Source organism: Salmo salar, chromosome ssa06 (genome assembly GCF_905237065.1).
Source record: "Salmo salar chromosome ssa06, Ssal_v3.1, whole genome shotgun sequence".
In the NCBI taxonomy this organism is placed as follows: Eukaryota; Metazoa; Chordata; class Actinopteri; order Salmoniformes; family Salmonidae; genus Salmo; species Salmo salar.
The window spans coordinates 40,969,744-40,996,307 of NC_059447.1; the positions used below are offsets into that span (position 1 = coordinate 40,969,744).

General features: G+C 43.7%; 1 protein-coding gene across 1 annotated transcript in view; it reads left to right on the plus strand.

The window, feature by feature from the left end:
- The first annotated feature begins 1,389 nt into the window (after positions 1-1,389).
- Positions 1,390-26,564, plus strand: part of LOC106607293 (potassium voltage-gated channel subfamily H member 4) — a 33,050-nt gene continuing 7,875 nt past the window's right edge. The window contains exons 1-9 of the mRNA XM_045720585.1: positions 1,390-2,251; positions 19,407-19,640; positions 20,180-20,326; positions 20,471-20,604; positions 22,198-22,441; positions 23,010-23,167; positions 23,866-24,073; positions 25,031-25,225; positions 25,941-26,140. Of these exons, the coding sequence (XP_045576541.1) occupies positions 2,176-2,251; positions 19,407-19,640; positions 20,180-20,326; positions 20,471-20,604; positions 22,198-22,441; positions 23,010-23,167; positions 23,866-24,073; positions 25,031-25,225; positions 25,941-26,140 (1,596 nt within the window). The 5' untranslated portion in view covers positions 1,390-2,175. The remainder of the gene's footprint in view (positions 2,252-19,406; positions 19,641-20,179; positions 20,327-20,470; positions 20,605-22,197; positions 22,442-23,009; positions 23,168-23,865; positions 24,074-25,030; positions 25,226-25,940; positions 26,141-26,564) is intronic.

The window sequence follows — 26,564 nt, forward strand, 5'->3', positions numbered from 1 at the left end:
AACATTTTACTATGGTTCCCTGAAAGTTTTCCTGGGAGGTTTTATTAACATTCTGAGAATGAAATGTAAAGGTTATTTGGAGTTTTTTTGTTGTAGCTTCCTCAACTTTCAATGACTGTTTCAATAAGACTTTTAATAACACTGCTAGCTTAGGTTAATTGTTTTGAACTCCAAGCACAGATAGGACATATGGAAATTAATTTGCTTAGCATTAATCATGCAAACACATTTATTTTTTATTGTGGCATGGCATCAGTGGGATTTGAACCTATGAGCTTCTATCTAAGGAATTAGTCCACTGGGGCCCCAGGATGGAGCTAGCATCCCATGTTTTTTAACTCATACAAAGCTGTTCATTTTAGTCTATTCAAACAGACTCCATTTCAAAGGAAACAAGCGCTCATTAACATCAGGTGTGGCCAATTAGTGGACACGGCCAACACACCTGAACACACTTAACAAGATAGAGGATAGAGAGACCCCTTGTTGACCCTGAGAACAGAATGTATATGTTTTAAAAAGCATTCTTAAAACATTCTTTGAACGTTACTAATGTTTTCTTGTGGTTTTTATGGAAAGTCTTCTTAATGTTCCGAGAACATGACTTTAAATAGAACCATGAGAAAACCTACAGAAAACGTTATGCTGAAGTACTGAAATTCCCACAGAATACCATTGTTTCTTAATGTACTTGGAACAATTTGAGAACATTACTTTAAATAGAACCACGAGGAAACCTGTAGGAAATGTTATGCTGAAGTACTGAAATTCCCACAGAAGAATGTTGTTTCTCAACGTTCTCTGAACTATTTGAGGACATTCCCAATGCCAAACCAGTTGGAGAACGTTTCTAGAATATTACCAAAAGTTAAATTAAATATAATCAGATTTGAACTTTTAGGAAATGTTCTGTTAAAGTAATGAAATACCAAGAAAATTATGTTTTTTTTGTCAAGCTCCTTAAATGTGCTGAGGCCAAGCAACTATCCTGAACCATTCCCAGAACGTTGTGGGAAGGTTGTATGCAAAATAACCAGAGGACAACCATGCTCTCAAACATGGTTCTCAGAACATTATGTGCTAGCTGGGTAAGATGCTTATAAGACCTTAGAGGCTTTTGATGATGTATGTGTTTATGTATATACATGTGAATTTTGTTCCTTATATATTCTAAAGCTGTGTGTGTGTGCGTGTGTGCCTACATGCGTGCGTGTACAATTTGCCTCCTTGTGCATGTCAACAGGTATACATGGGTATTCTCATCCCTATTTCCTAGTAAGGATACAGGATCAGAAGTGGATGATGGCAGTGGTGTGCACAGCAGAAAAAGAGGGAGGGGAGGGGCAGAACGAAAGAGAAAGCCAGATGAGATTCACTGGTCTACTGACTGCCAGTGTTTCTGTTAGAGGGGGTGCAACAAGAGAGTGTCTATTCATGTGTGAAGGAGAGAGATGACGAGAGGACAGAGTAAAATAAGGTATAGAGCGTGTGCAAGAAGGAGAACGAACAGAGAAATTGATTGTTAATAAACAGTGAGAAGTGGAGAGAAGCAGAGGGCTCTCGCTTGCGGTGAAAGAGAGAGAGACAAAAGAGAAAGAGGAAAGGGAGGTAGAGAAAGAGAGTAGAGGGAGGGAGAGAGAGACAAAAAAACAGAAACAGGGAGAAAGGGGTGAGAGCGATAGAGAATGGCAAAGACTGTGTGATAGAGAGAGAGTACAGACTCAGATAACGGAAGTGGCGTGCGCATCCTGCTCTCCTGCTGGGGCTAGATGAGACTTCAAACTGATCTGTGAGGAGAGAAGAACAGAGAGATACACTACCTAACTTCATGACTCTAAGCTGACAGTGAGTTACAACACCTTAGCTTGATCCACGGTGAGAAGAATAACTGCCCACACTACAGAGAAGGAAGGAGCTAAAGAGAAAGATTATCAGCCTTACTTGGGATAAAGAAGAGGAAAGGTGGAAGAAAGAAGACTATAAACCTGAGACTGAGGTAAATGCCACTGATACCCAGCTGACCTGTAGCTGAGTGCTGAGGCAGGATCAAGGAGAAGCATCTGTTGAAGTGCAGACTGCAGGGTCACGTTGGTCTGACTCGCCCTCTTCTCAGCTCTGTCTGTTCAGGGATGGAGTGACTTGGTGAGCCCAGCTCTCTCTTCATCGTTGGACAACATGCCTGTGATGAAGGGTCTCCTGGCCCCCCAGAACACCTTCCTGGACACCATCGCCAACCACTTTGATGGCACCCGTAAGTATACCCTTTACTCAAGCCTTTCTGCCTTTGTGCCACCCTCCGTGCCCACCTAATTGGGATGCCTGCAGTGTTACAATGGGTTTGATTGACTGTAATTTACTTTTGAGGTAATTTACAAGTTGTGAACAAGCTGTGTTTAATACATTGTGACTATTCATTGTAAGATTTCCACTTTGATTTTGCGTCAGTGGGTCAATGAAAATATGACCACCTTTAATCTATTGATTTTGGGCAGGATTCAATCCGTATCGCAGAAGTATTGTGGGAGATCAGCGTTATAGCTCGATTTAAAGGCAATGTCCCTGCGTTCGTGGAGACTGCAAATGCTGCATATGTGGACTCAATCGGCAGTTACCTTTACATTTTAACTCAGAACTACTGCTATGCGGATTTAAACATATTTATGACTATCTCATTCAAAGCGCATGGTGTCAAGAATTAGAACCATCGAGAAGCAAAACTTTTTTTGGGGTGGGGGGGCTGCTGTGGGATTAATACAAATTCTCTAGATTCTAAGATGTGGGTTATGAACTGGCATATGGAATTGTTTTAAAATGGTCCTACCATGGATCATTTAGCTATTTGATTTACAATTTTAGGACCCTTTAGGTATCCCAAAAATATATTTAAAAAGTATTTGATAAAATATTGAATTTTGCCTTCAGTACCAAATACCAAAGAAACACATTGAATAACACATTCATCAATGGCAAAAAAAGACAGTAAAAAAATGAAATCCTAAGGAATAAGGTTTTGAAGTGTCTGTCCTATATCTAGGAGAAATAAGAAAGCTCCGTCTTGTCGAGGTTGAGCTTGAGGTCGTGGGCCAGGCACGATATCTGCCAGGCACGCAGAGATGTGTGTCTCCACCTGGGTGTCAGAAGGGGGTGAAGAAGAAAAGGAGTTCATTGTCATCTGTATAGCAATGATAGGAGAGACCATGTGAGGATATGACGGAGCCGAGTGACTTGGTGTATATGCAGGGTCGGGTTGTCACATTCGTCGTAGGAAGGAGACCAAAGCGTAGTGTGGGTATCGTTCCACATCTTTTATTTTAATGTGAAACTTTGCAAAACAAACAATGAACTACAAACAAAACACAAACCGTGATGAACGAGGTGCAACATGCACTAACTCAAAATAATCTCCCACAAACACAGTTGGGAAAAACAACTTCTTAAATATGATCCCCAATTAGAGACAACAATGACCAGCTGCCTCTAATTGGGGATCATATAAAAATCCCAACAAAGAAAAAAGAAAATAGAACCAAAACAACATAGAACTAAATAAACTAGATAAACCCCCCAGTCACACCATGACCTACTCTACCATAGAAAATAAGAGCTCTCTATGGTCAGGACGTGACAGTACCCACCCCCCCCCAAAGGGGCGGACTCCGACCGCAAATCCTGAAACCAAAAGGGAGGGTTGGGGGGGTGTCTAGTGTTGGTGGCGGCTCTGGTGCAGGACGAAGAACCTTCTCATCCCGCGGATCCTCCTGCATCGGAGGTGGTTCTGGTGTGGGACGAAGAACCCTCTCATCCTGCGGATCCGCCAGCATAGAAGGCGGCTCTAGTGCAGGACGAAGAACCCTCTCATCCTGCGAACCCGGCAGCATCGGTGGAGGCTCTAGACCACCGACCGTCGCTGGAGACTCTGGACCATCGCTGGAGACTCCGGACTGCGGACCGTCGCTGGAGACTCCGGACCGGCGCTGGATACTCCGGACCGTCGCTGGAGACTCCGGACCGTCGCTGGAGACTCCGGACCGTCGCTGGAGGCTCCGGACTGTGGGCCATTGCTGGAGGCTCCGGACTGTGGGCTGTCTCAGGAGGCTCCGGACTGTGGGCCGTCTCAGGAGGTTCCGGACTGTGGGCCGTCTCAGGAGGTTCCGGACTGTGGACCATCTCAGGAGGTTCCGGATTTTGGACCGTCGTTGGAGGTTCCGGACTGTGAAACGTTGCCGAAGGCTCCGGACTGGGAACTGTCACCGGAAGCTCCGGACTGGGAACTGTCGCCGGAAGCTCCGGACTGGGAACTGTTGCCGGAAGCTCCGGACTGGGAACTGTCACCGGAAGCTCTGGAACGGGAAGGCGCACTGGAGGCCTGATGCGTGGGGCCGGCACAGGTGCCAGATTGGTAACACGCACCTCAGGGCGAGTGCGGAGAGCAGGCACCGGACGCACCAGACTGGGCAGGTGCACTGGAGGCCTAGTGCGTGGAGCCGGGACAGGTGGCACCAGACTGTTGACACGCACTTCAGGGTGAGTGAGAGGAGCAGGCACAGGACGTACTGGACTGGGGAGGCGCTCTGGAGGCCTGATGCGTGGGACCAGTACAGGTGGCACCGGATTAGAAACACGCACTTCAGGGCGAGTGCGGGGAGCAGGCACAGGACGTACTGGACTAAGGACATGCACTTCAGGGAGAGTGCGAGGAGGAGGCACAGGACGTACTGGGCTGTGGAGGCGCACTGGAGACCTGGTGCGTAGAACCGGTGCAGGATATACTGGACCGTGGAGGCGCACTGGAGGTCTGGAGTGTAGAGCTGGCACAACCCGTCCTGGCTGAACGCTCACTTTAGAACGGCAAGTGCGGGGCGCTGGCACAGGACGAACAGGGCTGTGAATGCGCACTGGCGACACAGTGCGTAGAGCTGGCGCAGGATATTCTGGACCGAGGAGGCGTACTGGAGACCAGGAGCGCTGAGCCGGCACAACCCGTCCTGGCTGAATGCTCACTTTAGCCCGGCAAATGCGGGACGCAGGCACAGTGTGCACCGGGCTATGAATGCGCACTGGAGATACAGTGCGCATCACTGCATAACACGGTGCCTGACTGGTCACACGCTCCCCACGGTAAGCACGGGGAGTTGGCTCAGGTCTAAACCCTAACTCCGTCAATCTCCCCGTGTGCCCCCCCCAAAATTTTTTGGGGGGGAGCTGATTCTCGGGCTTCCGTCGTTGCCGTAACTCCTGATCTTGTCGCCGTTCCTCCCTCGCTGCTTCCACCTGTTCCCATGGGAGGCGATCCCATCCGGCCTGGATCTCCTCCCACGTCCAGGATCCTTTGCCATCCAGGATGTCCTCCCATGTCCATTCCTCCTGGCTGCTTGGTCCTCTGGTGGTGGGAGATTCTGTCACGTTCGTCGTAGGAAGGAGACCAAAGCGCAGCGTATCGTACCACATCTTTTATTTGAAAGTGAAACTTTGCAAAACAAACAATAAACTACAAACAAAACAAACCGTGACGAAAGAGGTGCAACATGCACTAACTCAAAATAATCTCCCACAAACACAGGTGGGAAAAACAACTACTTAAATATGATCCCCAATTAGTGACAACGATGACCAGCTGCCTCTAATTGGGGATCATACAAAAATCCCAACATAGAAAAAAGAAACTACAACCAAAACAACATAGAACTAAATAAATTAGATAAACCCCCCATCCAGTCACACCCTGACACCCTGACCTACTCTACCATAGAAAATAAGAGCTCTCTATGGTCAGGACGTGACACGGGTAGGTTACTTTCTAAATGTAACCCTTTACAGTTACTAGTTACCTGTCCAAAATTGTAATCAGTAACGTAACTTTTGGATTACCCAAACTCAGTAACGTAATCTGATTACATTCAGTTACTTTTAGATTACTTTTTCCTTAAGAGGCATTAGAAGAAGACAAAAATGTATTTTACTAATTGAAAGACATCTATTGCAGGATAAAGCAATGTTAAAGTTTACATAGCTGGCCATGTATGGCTGTTCAATTTTACTTTACGTGTTGGTTGTGTAGGCTTATTATAACCCATCGCTTTCTACTGCATATAATAATGTAAGAACCGAAGCTGGAGATGAGAAGCAAGTACAGGGAGTGAACATTTAACTTCTCTGGGATATGTGGGATGCTAGCGTCCCACCTCGACAACAGCCAGGGCGCCAAATTCAAAACAACAGAAATCTCATAATTAAAATTCCTCAAACATACAAGTATTATACACCATTTTAAAGATAAACTTCTTGTTAATCCAGCCACAGTGTCTGATTTCAAAAAGGCTTTACGGCGAAAGCATACCATACGATTATGTTAGGTCAGCGCCTAGTCACAAAAAAACATACAGCCATTTTCCAGCTAAAGAGAGGAGTCAGAAAAAGCAGAAATAGAGATAAAATGAATCACCAACCTTTGATGATTACATTTTACAGTAGTGAATGCATACATTTCATACATTTCTTCTCCATACTGGTCCCCCATGAGAATAGAACCCACAACCCTGGCATTGCAAACACCATGCTCTACCATGCTCTACCAACTGAGCCACACGGGACCTGATTTTCATCAGATGGCACTCATAGGACTTCATGTTACACAATACATGTATGTTTTGTTTGATAAAGTTCATATTTACATCCAAAAATCTCGGTTTACATTGACGCGTTATGTTCAGTAATGTTTTGCCTACAAAACAACCGGTGATTTTGCAGAGAGCCACATCAATTTACAGAAATAGTCATCATAAACTTTGATGAAAGATGCAAGTGTTATGCATAGGATTATAGATAAACTTCTCCTTAATGCAAACGCTGTGTCAGATTTCATAAAAGATTTACGGTGAAAGCACACCATGCGATAATCTGAGTACAGCGCTCAGCCACCAAAACAAGCCATACAGATACCCGCCATGTTGTGGAGTCAACAAAAGTCAGAAATAGTGTTATAAATATTCACTTACCTTTGATGATCTTCATCGGAATGCACTGCCAGGAATCCCAGTTCCACAATAAATGTTTGTTTTGTTTGATAAAGTTCATCTTTATGTCCAAATACCTCCTTTTTGTTTGAGCGTTTAATCCAGTAATCCAAATGCACATAGCGCGCTCACAAAGTCCAGACGAAAAGTCAAAAGAGTTCCATTATAGTTCGTAGAAACATGTCAAACGATGTATATAATCAATCTTTAGGATGTTTTTATCATAAATCTTCAATTATAGACCACTGGACCACCAGACCACTGGTTGAAACAGCTCTTATTCGCTCCCCTTTCACAGTAGAAGCCTGAAACAACGTTCTAAAGACTGTTGACATCTAGTGGAAGCCTTAGGAAGTGCAATCTGACCCCATTTACACTGTATATTGGATAGGCAATAACTTGAAAAACTACAAACCTCAGATTTCCCACTTCCTGGTTGGATTTTTCTCAGGTTTATGCCTGCCATATGAGTTCTGTTATACTCACAGACAATATTGTAACAGTTTTGGAAACGTTAGAGTATTTTCTATCCAAATCTACTAATTATATGCATATTCTAGCTTCTGGGCCTGAGTAGCAGGCAGTTTACTCTGGGCACCTTATTCATCCAAGCTACTCAATGCTGCCCCCCGTTCCCAAAGAAGTTAATGAACAGACAAGTGACAGAACAGGAACATCGTCAGAACAGGGGGAACAAAACGACAAGACGACAATAAAGCTGAAGCCGGGAACAACCTAGGGAACAGACAAATATAGGGGAGGTAATGAAAACAAGTGATTGAGTCCAGGTGAGTCCAATGAATTACTGAAGAGTGTGATGAGGGAAAAAGGTGTGCGTAATGATGGTGGCAGGAGTGTGTAGTGCTGGGCACCCTGGCGCCCTCGAGCGCCCGGGAGCAGGCGTGACATAATAATATTATTCAATTATGTCTTTACATTACTATATATAATTTATAAGCCCAAAAATGGATGTAGCAACTACAGATTGCCCTATTAAGTCTATCAAAAGTGTACGAGTTTGAGCATGTGTCCATTAGGCCTATGGATTTAGTTTTTTATCAGCATGAATTAGATTGAGCAATAAAAGCCCCACTTTTATTCCATAAGCTGGGATACGCACTATGCAGCTGTTGTAAAAGAGCATTTTTCACTGGCTGTCCCCTGGTTTCAAAAACAATGATTGATAGGCATCTTAAATTCAACCATTATTGGGTTCAAATACACATTTGGATTTCTGAACAGCCATCCACGACAACCACAAGCTGTAAGGCACAAACAGCTAAATGAGAGAGCAGCAGTGTGATTCACATCAATGCGCTAAGTAGGTACCAATAATAAGTGATATCCGAATCACCATAGGCTACACCACTGCTCTCATCCTCACCTCCAAGCGTTTATTCAAGTTAGATAATCTTTGGATGCCAACAGCAGTGGTGCCATTGGAAGATATAGATTGGACTGTAGCCTACAAAAGCCTATTTCTGATATTTTTCCACGATCCATCAAACACATTTGGTGTGTCATCATAGTGGTCTCTGACTTGTGGTCAGACACGCTCAGGTGGAACAAACTTAAAGTTGCGCCTGATTTGAATGTCATTAAGAAAACAGAGAAGTGTCACATATTTTTCCCGCAAACATCCTTCCGGGATTTAAAAGTAATCCTTGAAGTAATCATCTAGTTTTTCAAAAGTATCTGTAGTCTGATTACAATATTTTTGCTGGTAACGTAACGGATTACAGTTACCGTTTTTTGTAATCCCTTACATCCCCAACCCTGTGTATATGTAGCCTGGCGAAAGTAAACCCTTCACAGAACACAAACTAATTTGGGTTGTTTATTCTGTCAAAGCTTACATTTCAAATAGAATAATGTAGGAGGGCAATCACCGCAAGTTGAAGTCACCATAAAGTAAAGTTCAGTTTAAATCACGATCAAGTGAAATAAATCTGTTAGTAAAGTGCATAAAACCAATCTGAGTACAATAAGTACGCAGTGAAATGCATAAACGGTAGTGGCTCTGCTTTCTATAGAAAAACACAAGAAAATACAGAGACCACACTGTTCACAGTTAGAATGGACTTCTAACATTTCAAATATTTGGGTACAAGATGACGATGATCAAAATGACATTGTGCATGAAAAACAAAAATACATTTTGTCATAAAACAATAGGAACACTTACAAACACACTGTCCACGTGATGCCCTATCCCCACATGGAAGAGTAGATCCTCATCTCACCCATAATGCACTGGGGGAAATATCATATCAACATTTAAATTATGATTCAAAAATTAAACAAAATACATCACCCTGAAGCTTTACATGAAATAGAATGTCATTCTGATATTTACTCACGCTTCAAATAATGTTATCATCAACTCCACAACATGGTTCGGAGAACACTGGTATTCAGCTAGCAAGAAGCTAACATCCTCATGTCAATCTGAAAGTATCAACAAGCTAACATGACCATCTGGCATAAATATTACAAAACTAACTCTTATACACTGCAGATGATGCAGAATATGATATATTCCGGTACAAGAGTAAGATAAAAAGCAGTATTTACCCATCTAAAGTATCACTGGACCCACGATGGATTTCAACAGCTCTCCAGTGTAATTGCTTGCTCTCACTCTTACACACTGTGCATGCACAATCTTATAACCTCTCTCACACATTATTTAAGGATCTCTTAAAGGGACTGTGCCATCTAGTGGATATAAATGAATACAGCTACGTGCTTTTACCACCTGGCTACTTATAGAGAGAAGAGGAGAGGGCCTAGAACCGAGCCCTGGGGGACACCAGTAGTGAGAGTAAGTGGTGCAAACATAGATCCTCTCCACATCAACTGGTAGGAGCGACCTGCCAGGTAGGATGCAATCCAAGAGTGTGCAGACCCTGAGACGCCCAGCCCTGAGAGGGTGGAAAGGACGATCTGATGGTCCATGGTGTCAAAGGCAGCAGATAGATCTAGGAGGATGAGAACAGAGGAGAGAGAGTCAGCTTTGGCAGTGCGGAGAGCCTCCGTGACACAGAGGCGAGCAGTCTCGGTTGAGTGACCCGTCTTGAAGCCTTGACTGGCTTGACACTAACTGCTAATTGCCAAGCTGAGGTGAAGAGCACACCTCCCGGTACTAATTGCTGATTGCATAGGAGAGGAGAAACCACTCCCCCTCCAATACAGCCACTGATTACCAAAACAATAACAGTCACAAATTGCCCTGCCCTTTATTCCTGGTTGATGTGTCAACAATCAGCTGCAAGACATTTTTGTAATTTAACCTTTGTTTAACTAGGCAAGTCAGTTAAGAACAAATTCTTATTTACAATGATGGCCTAGGAACACTAGGTTAACTACCTTGTTCACAGGCAGAACAACAGATTTGTACCTTGTCAGCTCGGGGATTCAATCTAGCAAACGTTTGGTTACTGGCCCAACGCTCTAACCACTAGGCTACCTGCCTCCCCAGGTAGCCTAGTGGTTGCTGAGCAGTCAGCAGTTCATACACTAAGTAGGCTAAGTAGGCTACTGGAAAGACAGACAGCACTTAAAGTAAATGGCCCTAGCTAGCAAGTAATATACAGTACTAAACAACAACAGATGAAGACAAAATTATACTTATTACTACTAGCATATTAGGAGTCAACTAGCTATGGATTGAAGTTACATCACTACATGGCAAAACAAATAATGAACTACTGAAAACACTACCTAGATTTGAATTTAGTTCAACTACCACTTAGTCCAACTATCACTCCACTACTACTACAAAATTGTATTCAATTATTAGTAGAACTATATGTAGTTCACCACTCCCCAACGCTGTGTTTAAGTGGTACTGGAGAGGGGCAGCCAGTCAAGACAGTAATTCAGGCTGTGACAGTGATGGAGAGAGTGGTGAGAGCTCAGCAGAGGAGTGCGTGTGCTGTTGTTTTGGATTGAAGTGCCACTTGTTGGGCTGTTGTGTGTTTGCTGTCTGTGTTGGTCCTCATTAAAGTGATACTTCGGTATTTTGGCAATGAAGTGACCCAATGTTAACTTGTGTTAGTGCAAAACCAGAGACACTTCCAGTCATTGCACTTAACTCTAGTTAGCAATTGCGCTACCGCTAGTTAGCAACTCTCTTCAAACTGCACACAGAAACATACAAATCTGGGGAAGTAGATAAAGGTCTTCATTGCCTTCTGAAGTATCCCTTTAAGACTTCAGTACCTGTATCCCTTTTCCCCTTTCTTTTAGCTCACTCACAACCTAAAAGCTATTTTATTATTAGTCATATGTGTTCACAGTTCATGCATTTTGTTTGTCCATCTATTAAGCACCTCTGCATTTGACCATAGGATATATACTGAGTGTACAAAACATTAGGAATACCTGCTCTTTCCATGACATAGACTGACCAGGTGAATCCAGGTGAAAGCTAGGATGCCTTATTGATGTCACTTGTTAAATCCACTTCAATCAGTGTAGATGAAGGGGAGGAGACAGGCTAAGGAACTATTTTTAAGCCTTGAGACAATTGAGACATTGATTGTGTACAGTGGCAAGACAAAGTATGTGAATCCTTTGGAATTATCTGGATTTCTGCATAAATTGGTCATAAAATTAGATCTTATCTTATTCTAAGTCACAATAACAGACAAACACAGTCTGCTTAAACTAATAACACACAAATTATTGTATTTATCTTGTTTATATTGAATACATCATTTAAACATTTACAGTGTAGATTGGAAAAAGTATGTGACCCCTAGGCTAATGACATATCCAAAAGCTGATTGGAGTCAGGAGTCAGCTAACCTGGAGTACAATAATTGAGACTAGATTGGAGATTTTGCTTAGAGGTGCCCTGCCCTATAAAAACACTCACAAAATTCTTGCTATTCACAAGAAGTATTGCCTAATGTGAACCATGCCTCAAACAAAAGAGATCTCAGAAGACCCAAGATTAAGAAATGTTGACTTGCATAAAACTGGAAAGGGTTACAAAAGTATCTCTAAAAGCCTTGATGTTCATCAGTCATGGTAAGACCAATTGTCTATAAATGGAGAAAGTTCAGCACTGTTGCTACTCTCCCTAGGAGTGGCCGTCCTACAAAGATGACTGCTAGAGCACAGCGCAGAATGCTCAATGAGGTTAAGAAGAATCTTAGAGTGTCAGCTAAAGACTTAAAGAAATCTCTGGAACATGCCAACATCTCTGTTGACGAGTCAACGATATGTAAAACACTAAACAAGAATGGTGTTCATGGGAGGACACCATGGAAGAAGCCACTGCTGTCCAAAAAAAACATTGCTGCACGTCTGAAGTTCGCAAAAGAGCATCTGGATGTTTCACAGCGCTACTGGCAAAATATTCTGTGGAATGATGAAACTACAGTTGAGTTGTTTGGAAGGAACACAAACACTATGTGTGGAGAAAAAAAGGCACAGCACAGCACACCAATATCAAAACCTCATCCCAACTGTAAATATGGTGAAGGAGCGTCATGGTTTGGGACTGCTTTGCTGTCACAGGGCCTTGGACAGCTTGCTATCATCAACAGAAAAATGAATTCCCAAGTTTATAAAGACATTTTGCAGGAGAATGTAAAGCTATCTGTCCGACAATTGAACCTCAGCAGAAGTTGGGTGATGAAACAGGACAACGACCCAAAACACAGAAGTAAATCAACAGAATGGCTTCAACAGAAGAAAATATGCCTTCTGGAGTGGCTCAGTCAGAGTCATGACCTCTACCCGATTGAGATGCTGTGGCATGACCTCAAAAGAGCGGTTCACACCAGACATCCCAAGAATGTTGCTGATCTGAAACAGTTTTGTAAAGAGGAATGGTCCAAAATTCCTCCTGACCGTTGTGCAGGTCTGACAGAAAACTTTGGTTGAGGTTATTGCTGCCAAAGGAGGGTCAACCAGTTATTAAATCCGAGTGTTTACATACTTTTTCCACCCTGCACTGTGAATGTTTATACGGTGTGTTCAATAAAGACACGACAACCTATAATTGTTTGTGTTATTAGTTTAAGCAGACTGTGTTTGTCTATTGTTGTGACTTAGATGAATATCAGATCAAATTTTATGACCAATTTATGCAGAAATCCAGGTTCACATACTTTTTCATGCCACTGTATGTGTACCATTCAGAGGTTGAATGGGCATGACAAAAGTTCCTTTGAACGGGGTATGGTTGTAGGTGCCAGGCGCACCGTTGTCAAGAACTGCAATGCTGCTGGGTTTTTCACGCTCAACAGTTTCCCGAGTGTATCAAAAATGGTCCACCACTCAAAGGACATCCAGCCAACTTGACACAACTGTAGGAATCATTGTAGTCAACATGGGCCAGCGTCCCTGTGGAATGCTTTCGACACCTTGTAGAGTCCATGCCCCGACAAACTGAGGCTGTTCTGACGGCAAAAGGGGGTGCAACTCAATATTAGGAAGGTGTTCCTAATGGTTTGTACAATAAGTATATGTCACTAATGGACTACTGTCCAAGCTGCATGATGCACTTTCCCATGGTCAGATCGGGTCACACTCTTCTCAGTGGGTTACAAGAAGTGGGACATGACATCATGCTAGCATGTGGCCGCCGATCTGTGTCCTGGCTGAGTTAATGAATTCAGTGTGAAGACAAACACACTCACACTAACACTCTCTCTATTACACACACTCACACACACACACCAACCTGGACTCAGGGGTAGATGTAACATAGTAAATGTAAACTCAGGACACTCCAATTATGATGATATGATATGTTATGTTTCATATGGTATGTATTCATTTGTGGATGTCCATCATCCCATTTCGTATGATATGTTATAATTTACAATTTCTATGATATGCAATGCATTGCAATTCGTACAATATGCTACGGATTTGTAAAATGTATGATATGTAATGAATTCAAATCTGTTGTGGCTAACGTTAGCTAGGTGGCTAGGTGGCTTTCACTAACGTTTGCTAGGTGACTAAGGTTAGCTAGGCTAGGGGTTAGGGTAAGGGGTTAAGGTTAGGGTTGGGCCTCCCAAGTGGCACAGTGGTCTAAGGCACTGCATCGCAGTGTTTGAGGTGTAACTACAGACCTGAGTTCGATCCCAGGCTAAGTCGCAGCCGGCCGAGACCTGAAGACCCATGAGGCGGCGCACAATTGGCCCAGCATCAGCCGGGTTAGAGGAGGGTTTGGCTGGCCGGGTTGTCCTTGTACCATCACGCTCTAGCGACGACTATGGCAGGCCGGGCGCATGCACGCTGACTTCGGTAGCCAGTTATATGTTGTTTCCTCCGACACATGCGGCTGACTTCCGGGTTAAGTGATCAGTGTGTCAAGAAGCAATGCAGCTTGGCTTGGTTATGTTTCGGAGGACACATGGCTCTCGACCTTCACCTCTCCCGAGTCCATACGGGAGTAGCAGTGATGGGACAAGACTGTAACTACCAATTGGGGAGAAAAAGGGGTAAAAGAAAACTACAATAAACTAATAAATTAAGGTTATGGGAAGGGTTAGCTAACATATTAAGTAGTTGCTAATTAGCTAAAATGCTAATGTTGTCCGTAATGACATCAAACACGTAACCTTTGGGTTGCTAGACGTTTGCGTTATACGCCTGCCTACCCATCCACCCCGACCAACCACCTACTTTCGTTTTTCCCTTAAGTAGACTGCTGTCTTATGTAACCATACCAAATGTAACATATCATACTAATACGTCTTGTCTATAAGACCAGGCTGCACACACACACAGACCCACACAAATACAGAGTCAGAATAATGTTTTTCACAAGTTTAGTGGTTACAGGCCCTCCGTGTCATGGTGTGGGTGGAGGAGCTGGCCAAAAGCTTTAATGGACAAGACTGAACCGGTCTGGGGGAAGTGTGAGGTGCAGGGAGCCGTTATCCAAAGGGAAGAGATGTAGTCGGAGCTTGAAATGTCTATAGGGAGCTGATAAAATAGTCCAAAACTTTGACTTTCTTCTGTCCGAGTTCTGGGCAGCTTCCTCATTTTTATTTTTTATTTTTTATTTAACCTTTATTTAACTAGGCAAATCAGTTAAGAATAAATTATTATTTACAATGATGGCCTACCCCGGCCAAACCCTAACCCTGACCACACGGGGCCAATTGTGCGCCTTAGACTGCTGCGCCACTCGGGAGCCCACACAGTGTACAATAGATGTTAAAATAATTGACTTCAACCTATGACCTATGACATAATATTCTAATATCATGCGCAACAACAAGTGGGTGGATTTGCAACATGTAAAGTATGTATGACTGCCTCCCTCAACTAAATGACCCTCTCCATTGTGTAATGTGAATAGACCAAGCGATTACAGAATGAATGAAAGTGACAGCCAAATGATCCCAACATGTGAGCAGGGGCATAAATTACAGTTAATTACGCATGGGTTAAGCGCCAATCAAACAGCATCTGGGTATCGATATCAGTCATCCACTCTCTGTAAAAGTAGGCTGATAAGTAACTCCATCAATCCCATCCTAATGTCTGGTGGACTATAACAGGCTGTAATAAAGGACAGTTCCCTCTATAACAATCCATTATACAATTTCTCATTTCACTCTTAATACATTATTTAGTCGTAGCCAAAATGCAAACAAACTACTATATACAGTAGGAACGTACAGTATACATTGTACAGTTATTCCTATTTATATGTACATTTCAGGTTCTACTCTGTGGATTATGGTACCGGGATGTCAGAGCGGAGTTATCGATTGCAGCGTTTACACAGCAATAGTTGTATTTGTGTGCACAGCAGAAGGCTAAAGCTTTCATTGTTGTCTCGTTGTCGCTCCAAAGAATGATTCAGTCTAATTATCTGTGTGGGCTGGGAGCTACACACAGCTTTCCCCTCCTCACTGAGGCATACAATTATTTAATAGCATTTCCCCTCCATTTCAATTCACTGTTGTTGTTGTGATTGTTGTCATTGTTGTTGTGATTGACGCAAAGGGCCTGGCTTTTTTGCCTGTGTAATGTAAGTAGATTGGTTTGGGTTTTGCTCTTCATCACCTGATGTCAATTACTGAAGCTAGCGCATGAACTGAAAAGTAACGAGTCCCTTTTGTCGTGTGGACGGTCATTTCAGAAATGATTCTGGGAGAAAATGAGAGAGGCAAAGAGAAAAAGAAGCTCAACATGGCTTTCACTATGAACTTTCATTCTGCCATTCTTCCATCAGATAAAAAGAAGAGAGAGAGAGAGAGAGAGAGAGAGAGAGAGAGAGAGAGAGAGAGAGAGAGAGAGAGAGAGAGAGAGAGAGAGAGAGAGAAAGACTGAGGGGTAGACTGCATGCATTTTAGCAGAATAATAGAGTCATGTTTGAGAAAGGACTTACCATCTGTTTGCTTCGGTTTAGAAAAACAACCTTGTTTCACTTGTTTGTATCAGTCTAAGCCAAGTAACAATGATGATCATGAAGCTACTGTAAAAAAAAAACTCTATTGGTCCAAATGCTGCTCCAGTTGTTGAATAATCAGTATGTTTTCCCGTAGGATTAACTTATTGCGAATCTATTTGTGTTCTTCCTGTATAAAAAAGGGACCGTATCCTGGTTACCTCCTCCCTGTGGAAATAACAGCTTTGCCATATGCTTTTTATTAAAACAATTACAAATTGCTATGGCAACCCAATCCTGGGCACATAAAGTCTCATGTAGCTTCTGTACTAATTATCTCTACATCAGTAGACTGTGACATTTCAGGAGTTTGATGTTTTTGCGGCGGCAGGTAGCCTAGTGGTTAGAGCGTTGGGCCAGTAACCAAAGGTTGTTGGATTGAATCCCCGAGCTGACAAGGTAAAAATCTGTCATTCTGCCGCTGAACAAGGTGGTTAACCCACTGCTCCTGTCATTGTAAATAAGAATTTGTTCTTAACTGACTTGCCGAGTAAAATGTTTTAAAAAATGATGTCTTTCTCGACAGAAAATTCTGTATACGGTAACAGTATACAACCTACCTCAATCTAAAGATATCCTCCATCTATACACCTTTCAACAACAGCCGTGTATGGCTCAGTAGGCTGAGTGTTGGCTGGGGGTCGGACTGTGGCTCACCTCAAATGACAGAATTAACTTAACAAGAGATCTGGAGCACTTAGGTCCTCTTCCTTCACCACTCTGTGTGAACTAATGATCAATTAGACTTGTGTACTAAGTGTGTATGTAATACTTATCTGCCACAACAGCTGCAGTATTGTCAATGCAAATGTCTATTTTTTCCTTGTGTTTCAAGGAGGACTTATCCAGATTGCCTCATTAGCTAAGGATAATGGGCTGCTTATGTAAAGACTTTCAAACTGTGATCTCAGGGTTTACGCACTACCATCTAACAATAACGGAGATAATTAGTGTATTGATTGACAGGGTATGATCAGACCATCGTCACATGTACAGCGAGAATAGCAAACTCTGGCCATGAAATTCTGTCTTGTCCAACTCAAACCACCCCTGTGTGGAAGAGCAGTGGCTGAATAGATACATTATGGAATTGAATTCAGTCCGTGGAATCATTTCCTATGAAACTCTATACAGCAGTGACCCAATGGACTTGATAGTTGGGGACAGGTGACAACGGACAGGCATTGGATTGTGGGAGACATCTGTGATGGGCAATTGTCTCTGCACAATGAGGCGCTGTGCTACAATACAGTCTACTTTGCAACCCTTTAGAAAGGGTGGAACAGAGGGGAGGGAGACGGTCAATTTAACAGCTGCCTGCAAACATTTTTTTATGGAGATTAGTTGTTCAACTCACTATGGAGGAATATATAATTCATAAATGTTTACAGCTGTACCAAATACTCAACAGAGTAAGAAGGTAAATAGAGGTACTGTCACAACTTCCGCCGAAGTCGGTTCCTCTCCTTGTTCGGGCGGCGCTCGGCGGTCGACGTCGCCGGTCTTCTAGCCATCGCCGATCCACTTTTCATTTTCCATTGGTTTTGTCTTTTTTTCCCACACTCCTGGTTTTCATTTCCCAATTACTGGTCATGTATTTAACCTTCTGTTTCCCCCGTGTCTTTGTGTGTGATTGTTTATTTTTCAGGTCGGTACGTTTCCGGCTGTTTTTTTCCGGGTGCTGTTTTCACCCGTGTTTTGTGGCAACCATTATTGTTCGCACATTGGTATGTTTACTGTGTGCTATTTCTTAAATAAAGTGCGTTGTTCACTCATCTCTGCTCTCCTGCGCCTGACTTCATACATCAGCTACACCCACCGCCTGGCAGGTCATTTAAATCAAGCAAATCAAATTTGAACAAAAACTTCAAGGAGTATGTTAAACAATCCCACAGCACCCTCCATCCTCCCATAAAATAAAGACATCTATAATAAAAACCTATAACACCTTTGCCTTTTATGAACTAACACCCGCGCTTGACTTTTCCCCCTACTAACATTGACCTTGCTGATAGCTCGGTGGGACAGACACTATCTGAAGACGAATGCACTAACTAAGTCGCTCTGGATAAGAGTGTCTGCAAAATGACTAAAACGTAAATAGAACAATACAACACAAATGATTCATAGCTGAAACGTGACTTGGGCATATTAGAAAGGGGTCTAAATGACCGTGCCATCGCACCTGTATTCTTACTGCTGAAAGTACATCTTCCCTTCCGCTCAGCCTGAGTGCCTGCACAGATCAACAGATGGGTGCAGCTCTGAGAGGTGGTTGGTATTTCAGTAGAGTCTGACAGAATCAATAGGCAGCTACTGAATCAGAAGCTCCAGCCTGTCCTGTGATTGGCTGGCGCTGTCTTTGGTTACATGGGCAGTAGGATGTGAGGATACTACACATGATGCTCATTTCCTATCCCCATTAGTGTCCCCAGGTGCCTGCTGGGGGGCCCCCTGGGCTGTGGGCCCCCATAGAGTGAACTGGGTCCCCTCTTCTCTCCTATCACATCCACCAGACTTCACAGGCCTAAACTTCAAAGCCTGCTCTGATGTCCCTGCAGGCTGCTGTGGATGGGTTCTATGTGCTAGTTTGTTAGTTAGATCGACTGAGACCGAGAGAGACAGAGCTCTTTTTCAGACAGCTAAAGAACGAAATAGACCCTGAGAGGAGAAAATGAGTGGGAGGAGAAAGAGATTCAGAAAGAAACCTGAAAGCGACTGAATCCCTGATGCTATGTTCCACCTTCATAGATGGCTGTATTCAACACAAGCTTGATTGTTAATTACATAGCCTAATTCAGCATCCAGGGGCAAGGACATTCATCCATTTAATGTCTGACTCACACAGTGTACTCGAGGGGCAGAAATAATTGATTGACCACTTATACAGCAATCATTACGCAGACAGAGTTAGGGTACAGTACATCGTGTCTCTAATTTTCTCTCCTTGCTTTCCTCAGACAGCAACTTCCTTCTTGGGAATGCCCAGGGTCGCCAAGGTTACCCCATCGTGTACTGCTCGGACGGCTTCTGCGAGCTGACGGGGTTTGTGCGCACTGAGGTGATGCAGAAAACGTGCACGTGTCGCTTCCTGCACGGGGCAGAGACCAGTGAGAGGGTGAGGCAGCAGGTGGACAAGGCCCTGGAGGGACAGCAGGAGTACCAGGGGGAGGTGTGCTTCTACATGAAGAACGGTGAGCATTCAGTCAACACATGGTGGCCCTCAATACAACATCATCCAACCAGATCTATTTTTTTGAATGTATTTTTAGAAATATGGACAGAGGATGCAACATACACCAAGTTCACTTCTGCACAATATGAAGAGGGAGTAGAGTAAAATACAATCCTCAGCTCTACGTGTCATTATAATTTAACTCAGCGGTATTCAAAGTAATTTAAATTAAGAGTGCAGATTGTTTAATGGGACAATATACACGCTTTTTGAGAAAGATCATTTGAAAAACACAATTTTATTGAGTAAATGTATTTTGGTTTATTTTCATTTTGATGAGAGATGAAAATGCAATGAATTGAAGGTTATTTGTTGACGTAAAAATATACATTTACAGATTTTGTAGGTTGTGTCATTAGCTTTGGGGTGGGATGGGGTCATGAGAAATTATTGGGAAAAAATGGGTTCCCCAGAAGTTCTGGCGGGACAATATTGGGTCCCCGCTGAAAACATTTGAATACCACTAATCTAACTTCTTCTTTAATGTTGCTTCCACAGGAAATCCATTCTGGTGCCTTCTTGACATTGTGCCAATTAAGAATGAGAAGGGTGAAGTGGTTCTATTCCTTTTCTCCTTCAAGGATGTCACTGAGTCGTATGGAAAAAGCCACCATCACAGCAACAGGAGAGGAGTGGAGGCCACAGGTATTCTACAAACTCTGCAACACTGTGGCTTACACCTTACTGAACCGTTTATAGTTTAGACCATGATGCTTTCTACGATGATAGCATGAAAGGAAGGCTTTAATAAGTGTAATAACCCATTCATTAATGTCCTTATGTCATCAGGCATCTCAGAGGACGCACATCAGAGCAGAAAACGCAGCCGTTCCCACTTTTCCCAAGCCAGGGAGAGGGGAAGGACTGTCCTGTACCACCTCACCAACCAGTTCTCCAAGAGGGGCAAGGGGAAACTGCCCAATGTGAGTTCCCCTGGATCTCACTGGACTCTACAGTAGAGTGTATTGACTCATTGACAAAAAAGGAATAGTTTCTTCAGAGGAAAGGCATCATTTCATTATATTACCAACTGCTTTCTGAAAGATGACCTCATTTGTTTTCATACCACATGTGAAATCACATTCTTACCACATTCAAATGAAAACCTATTTGAGCAGACGTATTAGGGAGCATATAGAGCAAGGTGACATTTACCTATCCATTTGAGGAAGGTTGAGCTTGGCCCAGATAGAAGAATTGATCTGGCAGCCTTTGAAGTTCTTGTCTGCTGTGTGTGGTCTTTGTAGTGCTGGTATATATAGAGCAGCAGAGAGACGCAGTGTGGCCTTTTGCAGATTGGGACATGGGAAAGCTGGGGTATCGTCTCACTAATTAAAGGAAAGTACCGGAAGAGAGGTCACGGTATGACACAGCAGTGGACAGACAGAACCAAGGATTTTCAACCTTTTCCCTCTTCCTCTCTTAAACACGTGTTATATGAGGTAGTTGTTATTTAAAGATGCGTCAATTGTACCGTTAAATGCTGAGAGACTTAACACTTTAAAATATCAATGAAATGTATGACAATTCACTCTCTCCAAATCCTACCTTTTACATACTTGATGATGACCAGTCAATGTTTTTTAAGATTGTGTAAAAAAATGAGGTTACCATTGACAACAGCATGGGCTATGTGGCATTGCATGCTTTGAAAAACGTTCTAATTTGCCCTTTTGCTGTGACAGTTCTGTACACATTCAGTTGTTGTTGTGCATCTAAATCCTCCATGTGCAATTACCAAGTAATTATCTCCCATAATATACCCAGCTATTATCCCACCAAGGGTTCCCACTTGGAGGTTCTGCTGACCTATTCAGCAGCCTCTCTAGTCATGTTGAAGAACGACAGAGGGAATTTACTTTCAGATCTCATTACCTCAAGGGAACTCCATAGTTCCTCATCCATATTTCATCTCCCTCATACTGTGTCATTTGTGGAGAATAAAGTCAGTGGCTCTGCATATGTGTCGAAAAGAACATGTCGATAATTGTCTCTACCGGTCTTTCATGTATTGTAAAGTCAAATGAGCTTCCATTTGATCCCCAGGCCTGTTAGAGTACCTGCTACTGTTTCTGCAGCTACTACTGCTGTGAGCCTATGGCCACTAATTGCTTGATGGTTATTGAAAAGATGCCATTGAACCCTTAAGATGTTTCTTGATTTTTTTTGTTTTTGATTATTTGTGTAATTGTTTGACATTTTACTTCACTGTTAGGCGCTAGTAACACAATCATTTTGCTGCACCCGCTTTACCATCTGCTAAACTGTGTACGCCACCGATAAACTTTGATTTGATGTTCTTTATTCCTAAATGGAACATTTACTTTTCCTCTCTTGTGCCACAGAGGAGCTTGGAGTGCAGACACTGATTTTGATGTAGCTAGGGCAAGTAGGTTTCAGTGCATTCTTGAGATGTTATCATAGGTACAAGTGCCACTGTGCCAGTGTGGTGTCTTGGACTTTGTCTGTGACCTGGGACCTATGACCTGTGACCCTTGGCCCCTGTCTCCCTGCAGAGTGTATTCCAGAAGCCCTCTCTCCCAGAGTACAAGGTGGCGGCGGTGCAGAAGTCCCGCTTCATCCTGCTCCACTACAGCGTATCCAAGGCCCTGTGGGATTGGCTGATCCTCCTGGCCACCTTCTACGTGGCGGTCACCGTCCCCTTCAATGTCTGCTTCGTCAGTCACCAGGACGACACCGACTGGGACTCCCGTAGCACCATTGCCAGTGACATCGCAGTGGAAATGCTCTTCATTCTAGGTAACATACTGTTGTATAACAGTACTGAAAGTGGCAACATAGTACTCCAATGGTAAATGTCATATCACTCCGGTGGCTAAATAAAAAGGCACCAGTAGCTAGCTCCTCTGGAATATAGTTGATCAAGAATAGTTCTTTCCTGCTGTGGCAGTGGGTGTTTCCTTGGAAATTGGTCACACTTGACTATACTCACTCACCCACCTTCATTACCAACTCATCATGGTGTCTGTGTCATCCCTGGTTACAGCTCACATTTTGAGCCACAATTAGAGACTTCCTGTCTCCGATGGATGTGTGATCCTAAAACAGCTGTGATGGGGCTCAGACTTTTTTAAGTTGAGGAAATTGTGATTATGTACAGTGACATTCATGTACAAAATTATCATCATATCGTGTGTTATTCTAAACCGTTGGTGTCATGCCATAATTAGCATTTACAGCACGCCTGGAAAAATGCTGGAACGTAGTAGCCGATCCACTCACTTTATACACTTGTTGTGTAATTGAGTAAAGGATAAAATATTATTTTGCTCATGTCCTGCTGGGTTTTCTCCCTGTTCCTCCCCAGATATCATCCTGAACTTTAGGACCACCTTTGTGAGTCAGTCGGGTCAGGTGGTGTACGATGCCCGCTCAATCTACCTCCATTACTGTGGCACCTGGTTCTTTATAGACCTCATTGCTGCTCTGCCCTTTGACCTCCTCTACGCCTTCAACATCACAGTGGTGAGTTTGTATGGGTGTCATTGACTGTGCATTTATGGGTGTCATGGGCATTTGGCTTTGCGTGTGTATGCAGTTCCTTATCCTATCTTGAACAGACAGTGCTTGTTTGATAGCCCTTCCCAGAATAATCGTTTTCCCTCTTAAAATGTGTTGTTGGTCCTCTTTATTTCCCCTGAGCATTGAATTGTAACGGATTAGGTCTGCCACCTCCATGCTTTATAGAGCTGCTCCTTCCTTCTCTCTAGTGTCCCTCCCCCTATCCACTAGCTGCACTACCCACCGCTCTCTCTCTGTCTCACTGTTAACATCTCAGCCAAAAGCCTTCTCACTTAATCTTACCTGGGCTTCTGAGATGTGATACTGTTCAACTACCCCTTTTCCACCAATCATTTGTTTCTCAAGCTTTCCAAGAGATGTGCTGTTCTTTACGGATGAATGCATCTTTAGCCTCTGGGGGAAGTGGGATATTGGAGTGGTAGGAGGAATGTTTGCTCACTGCATCTCAGCTAGACCGTATCCCTGGAGATATCAGTTCAGTACAGAGGATAGATCGTCTATACTGTATATAATGTCTGACGAGTTCAACCAGACTATGACTCAACTCTCTAACGTCTTTTGAACTTTACACCTGTCACAATGCAAATTGTCATCTCTACATGAATCGTTGCATGTAAACATGTCCGTTACCTCCTGTCCAGACCTCTCTGGTCCACCTCCTGAAGACGGTGCGTTTGCTGCGGCTGCTACGGTTGTTACAGAAGCTGGATCGTTACTCCCAGTACAGTGCGGTGGTCCTGACCCTGCTCATGTCTGTGTTCGCCCTGCTTGCCCACTGGATGGCCTGTGTCTGGTACGTCATTGGCCGCAAGGAGATAGAGAGCAGCAACCCTGTCACCTGGGATATAGGTGAGCGCCTGTTTGTTAGTGTTTGTGTGTGTATGTTTGTATATTGTGTGTGATTGGTGGACCACTCTCACACAGTAGACACATCAACAGAACGTTTCCCTTTGGCGAGCTCTTCGGCTTCCTCGGCTCCGGGCGGCAGGGTAGCCTAGTGGTTAGAGCATTGGACTAGTAACCAAAAGGTTGCAAGTTCAAATCCCCGAGCTGACAAGGAACAAATCTGTTGTTCTGCCCCTGAACAAGGCAGTTAACCCAATGTTCCTAGGCTGTCATTGAAAATAAGAGCTTGTTCTTAACTGACTTGCCCAGTTAAATAAAGGTAAAATAATACATATTTTTTTAAACTATAGGAAGCAGCCATGTGTGACCACTATTTCCTCTACATGTGTCTGTAACACAGTAACTCGTTTCACTTGCCTGACAGCTAGATACTATGGCCCCTCTGCACACTCGGTCCCTGGACAAGCCTGAATGCTTCTGAACTGGTCTCTCAGTCCATCTCCCTCCACAACACCCTCCCAGTCAACCTCACAGCAAGTGTAGGTCACAGAGTAATGGACAGCGACTGTTTGGCTGGTCCCCCCTACAGTGACTATCTAATTTAACTCAGCATGAATGCCTCACACTCTATAATATCACCTCTGGATGGAGAGTCAAGCAGGCACAAAGGAAAAAACAACCCAATCTCTTTTACAGGGATCCCAGATCCCTGTAAAGGGCTTTATTGGCATGGGAAACATACTGTATGTTAACATTGCCAAAGCAAGTGAAGTAGATAATAAACAAAAGTGAAATAAACAATACAAATTAACAGCAAACTCTCTCTCTTGCTCTCTCTGTCTCTCTCCCTCCCTCCCTCTCTCTCTCTCTCTCTCTCGCCCTTTCTCTTCCTTTTTCCCCCTCTCTCCCTCTCCCTCCCTCTCCCTCTCTCTGTCCCCCATGTCCTGCTGTACTCTCCAGGCTGGCTGCAGGAGCTGGGGAAGCGGTTGGAGACCCCGTACATCAACAGTACGATGGGCGGCCCCTCCATGCCCAGTGCCTATATCGCCTCCCTCTACTTCACCCTGAGCAGCCTCACCAGTGTGGGCTTTGGCAATGTGTGTGCCAACACAGATGCTGAGAAGATCTTCTCCATCTGCATCATGCTCATGGGGGGTAAGTTCATCTGCATCATGCTCATGGGGGATAAGTCCATCTGCATCGTGCTCATGGGGGGTAAGTTCATCTGCATCATGCTCATGGGGGGTAAGTTCATCTGCATCATGCTCATGGGGGATAAGTCCATCTGCATCGTGCTCATGGGGGGTAAGTCCATCTGCATCATGCTCATGGGGGGTAAGTCCATCTGCATCATGCTCATAGGGGGTAAGTCCATCTGTATCATGCTCATGGGGGGTAAGTCCATCTGCATCATGCTCATGGGGGGTAAGTCCATCTGCATCATGCTCATAGGGGGTAAGTCCATCTGTATCATGCTCATGGGGGGTAAGTCCATCTGCATCATGCTCATGGGGGGTAAGTCCATCTGCGTCATGCTCATGGGGGGTAAGTCCATCTGCATCATGCTCATGGGGGGTAAGTTCATTGGAAGCGAGGCAGTGTTAGTAGACGTCTTGAGACACAAGCTGTCTTAAGACTTCTTGAAAACACTTGTTGATTTTAAGACATCTTTAGCAGTATTTTCTTCATTCTTTCAAGACATGTATTAAGATGTCTCGAGATGTCTTCACAAATCTCTTTAAAAAAGTCTTAAGGCATGGTGATGGCTGGGTATGACTCTCTTCTGCATATATCTGTGCTTTGAGCACAAATGAGTAATCTTGTAATACTCTTTGACCCCCATGTTCCCTGTTCCTCGTCCAACCTGCAGCCCTGATGCATGCAGTGGTCTTCGGTAACGTGACGGCCATTATCCAGCGCATGTACTCTCGGCGCTCGCTCTACCACACGCGTATGAAGGACATCAAGGACTTTATCCGTGTGCACCGTCTGCCCCAGCTGCTGAAACAGAGGATGTTGGAGTACTTCCAGACCACCTGGTCTGTCAACAACGGCATCAACGCCAACGAGGTGGGTCACATGACACATATGTATTTAACAATGGTGGTAACAAACTCCGGCCAATGATTACAACAATCCAATGCTTTCAAATCCCTGATGGGGAGTGGGCAAGTGCATACTTTAGGATAACGATGGAAAATTGGGATGCAGCCATTAGGGTAGACAAACATACTGTACTGACAGACTGGTCTTTATATATTTTCCGATGTAAATAAATAGCCTTTCAGAGAGAGTACACCTTGTGTTGGGAGTAGATAGTTAATTTTCTAAAGTAATCTTTTGTATCACTGCCAAGGTCTTTCGATCATGTGGTGTTGACAGTGTGGGTGTGTATTGTCACGTTCAGACATAAATGGCCTCGTGGTCTAGTCGTGTCTCTGTGTGGGATGGAGGATTCTAAATCAGACGTGTAATTTTACATCTAGGTCATCTC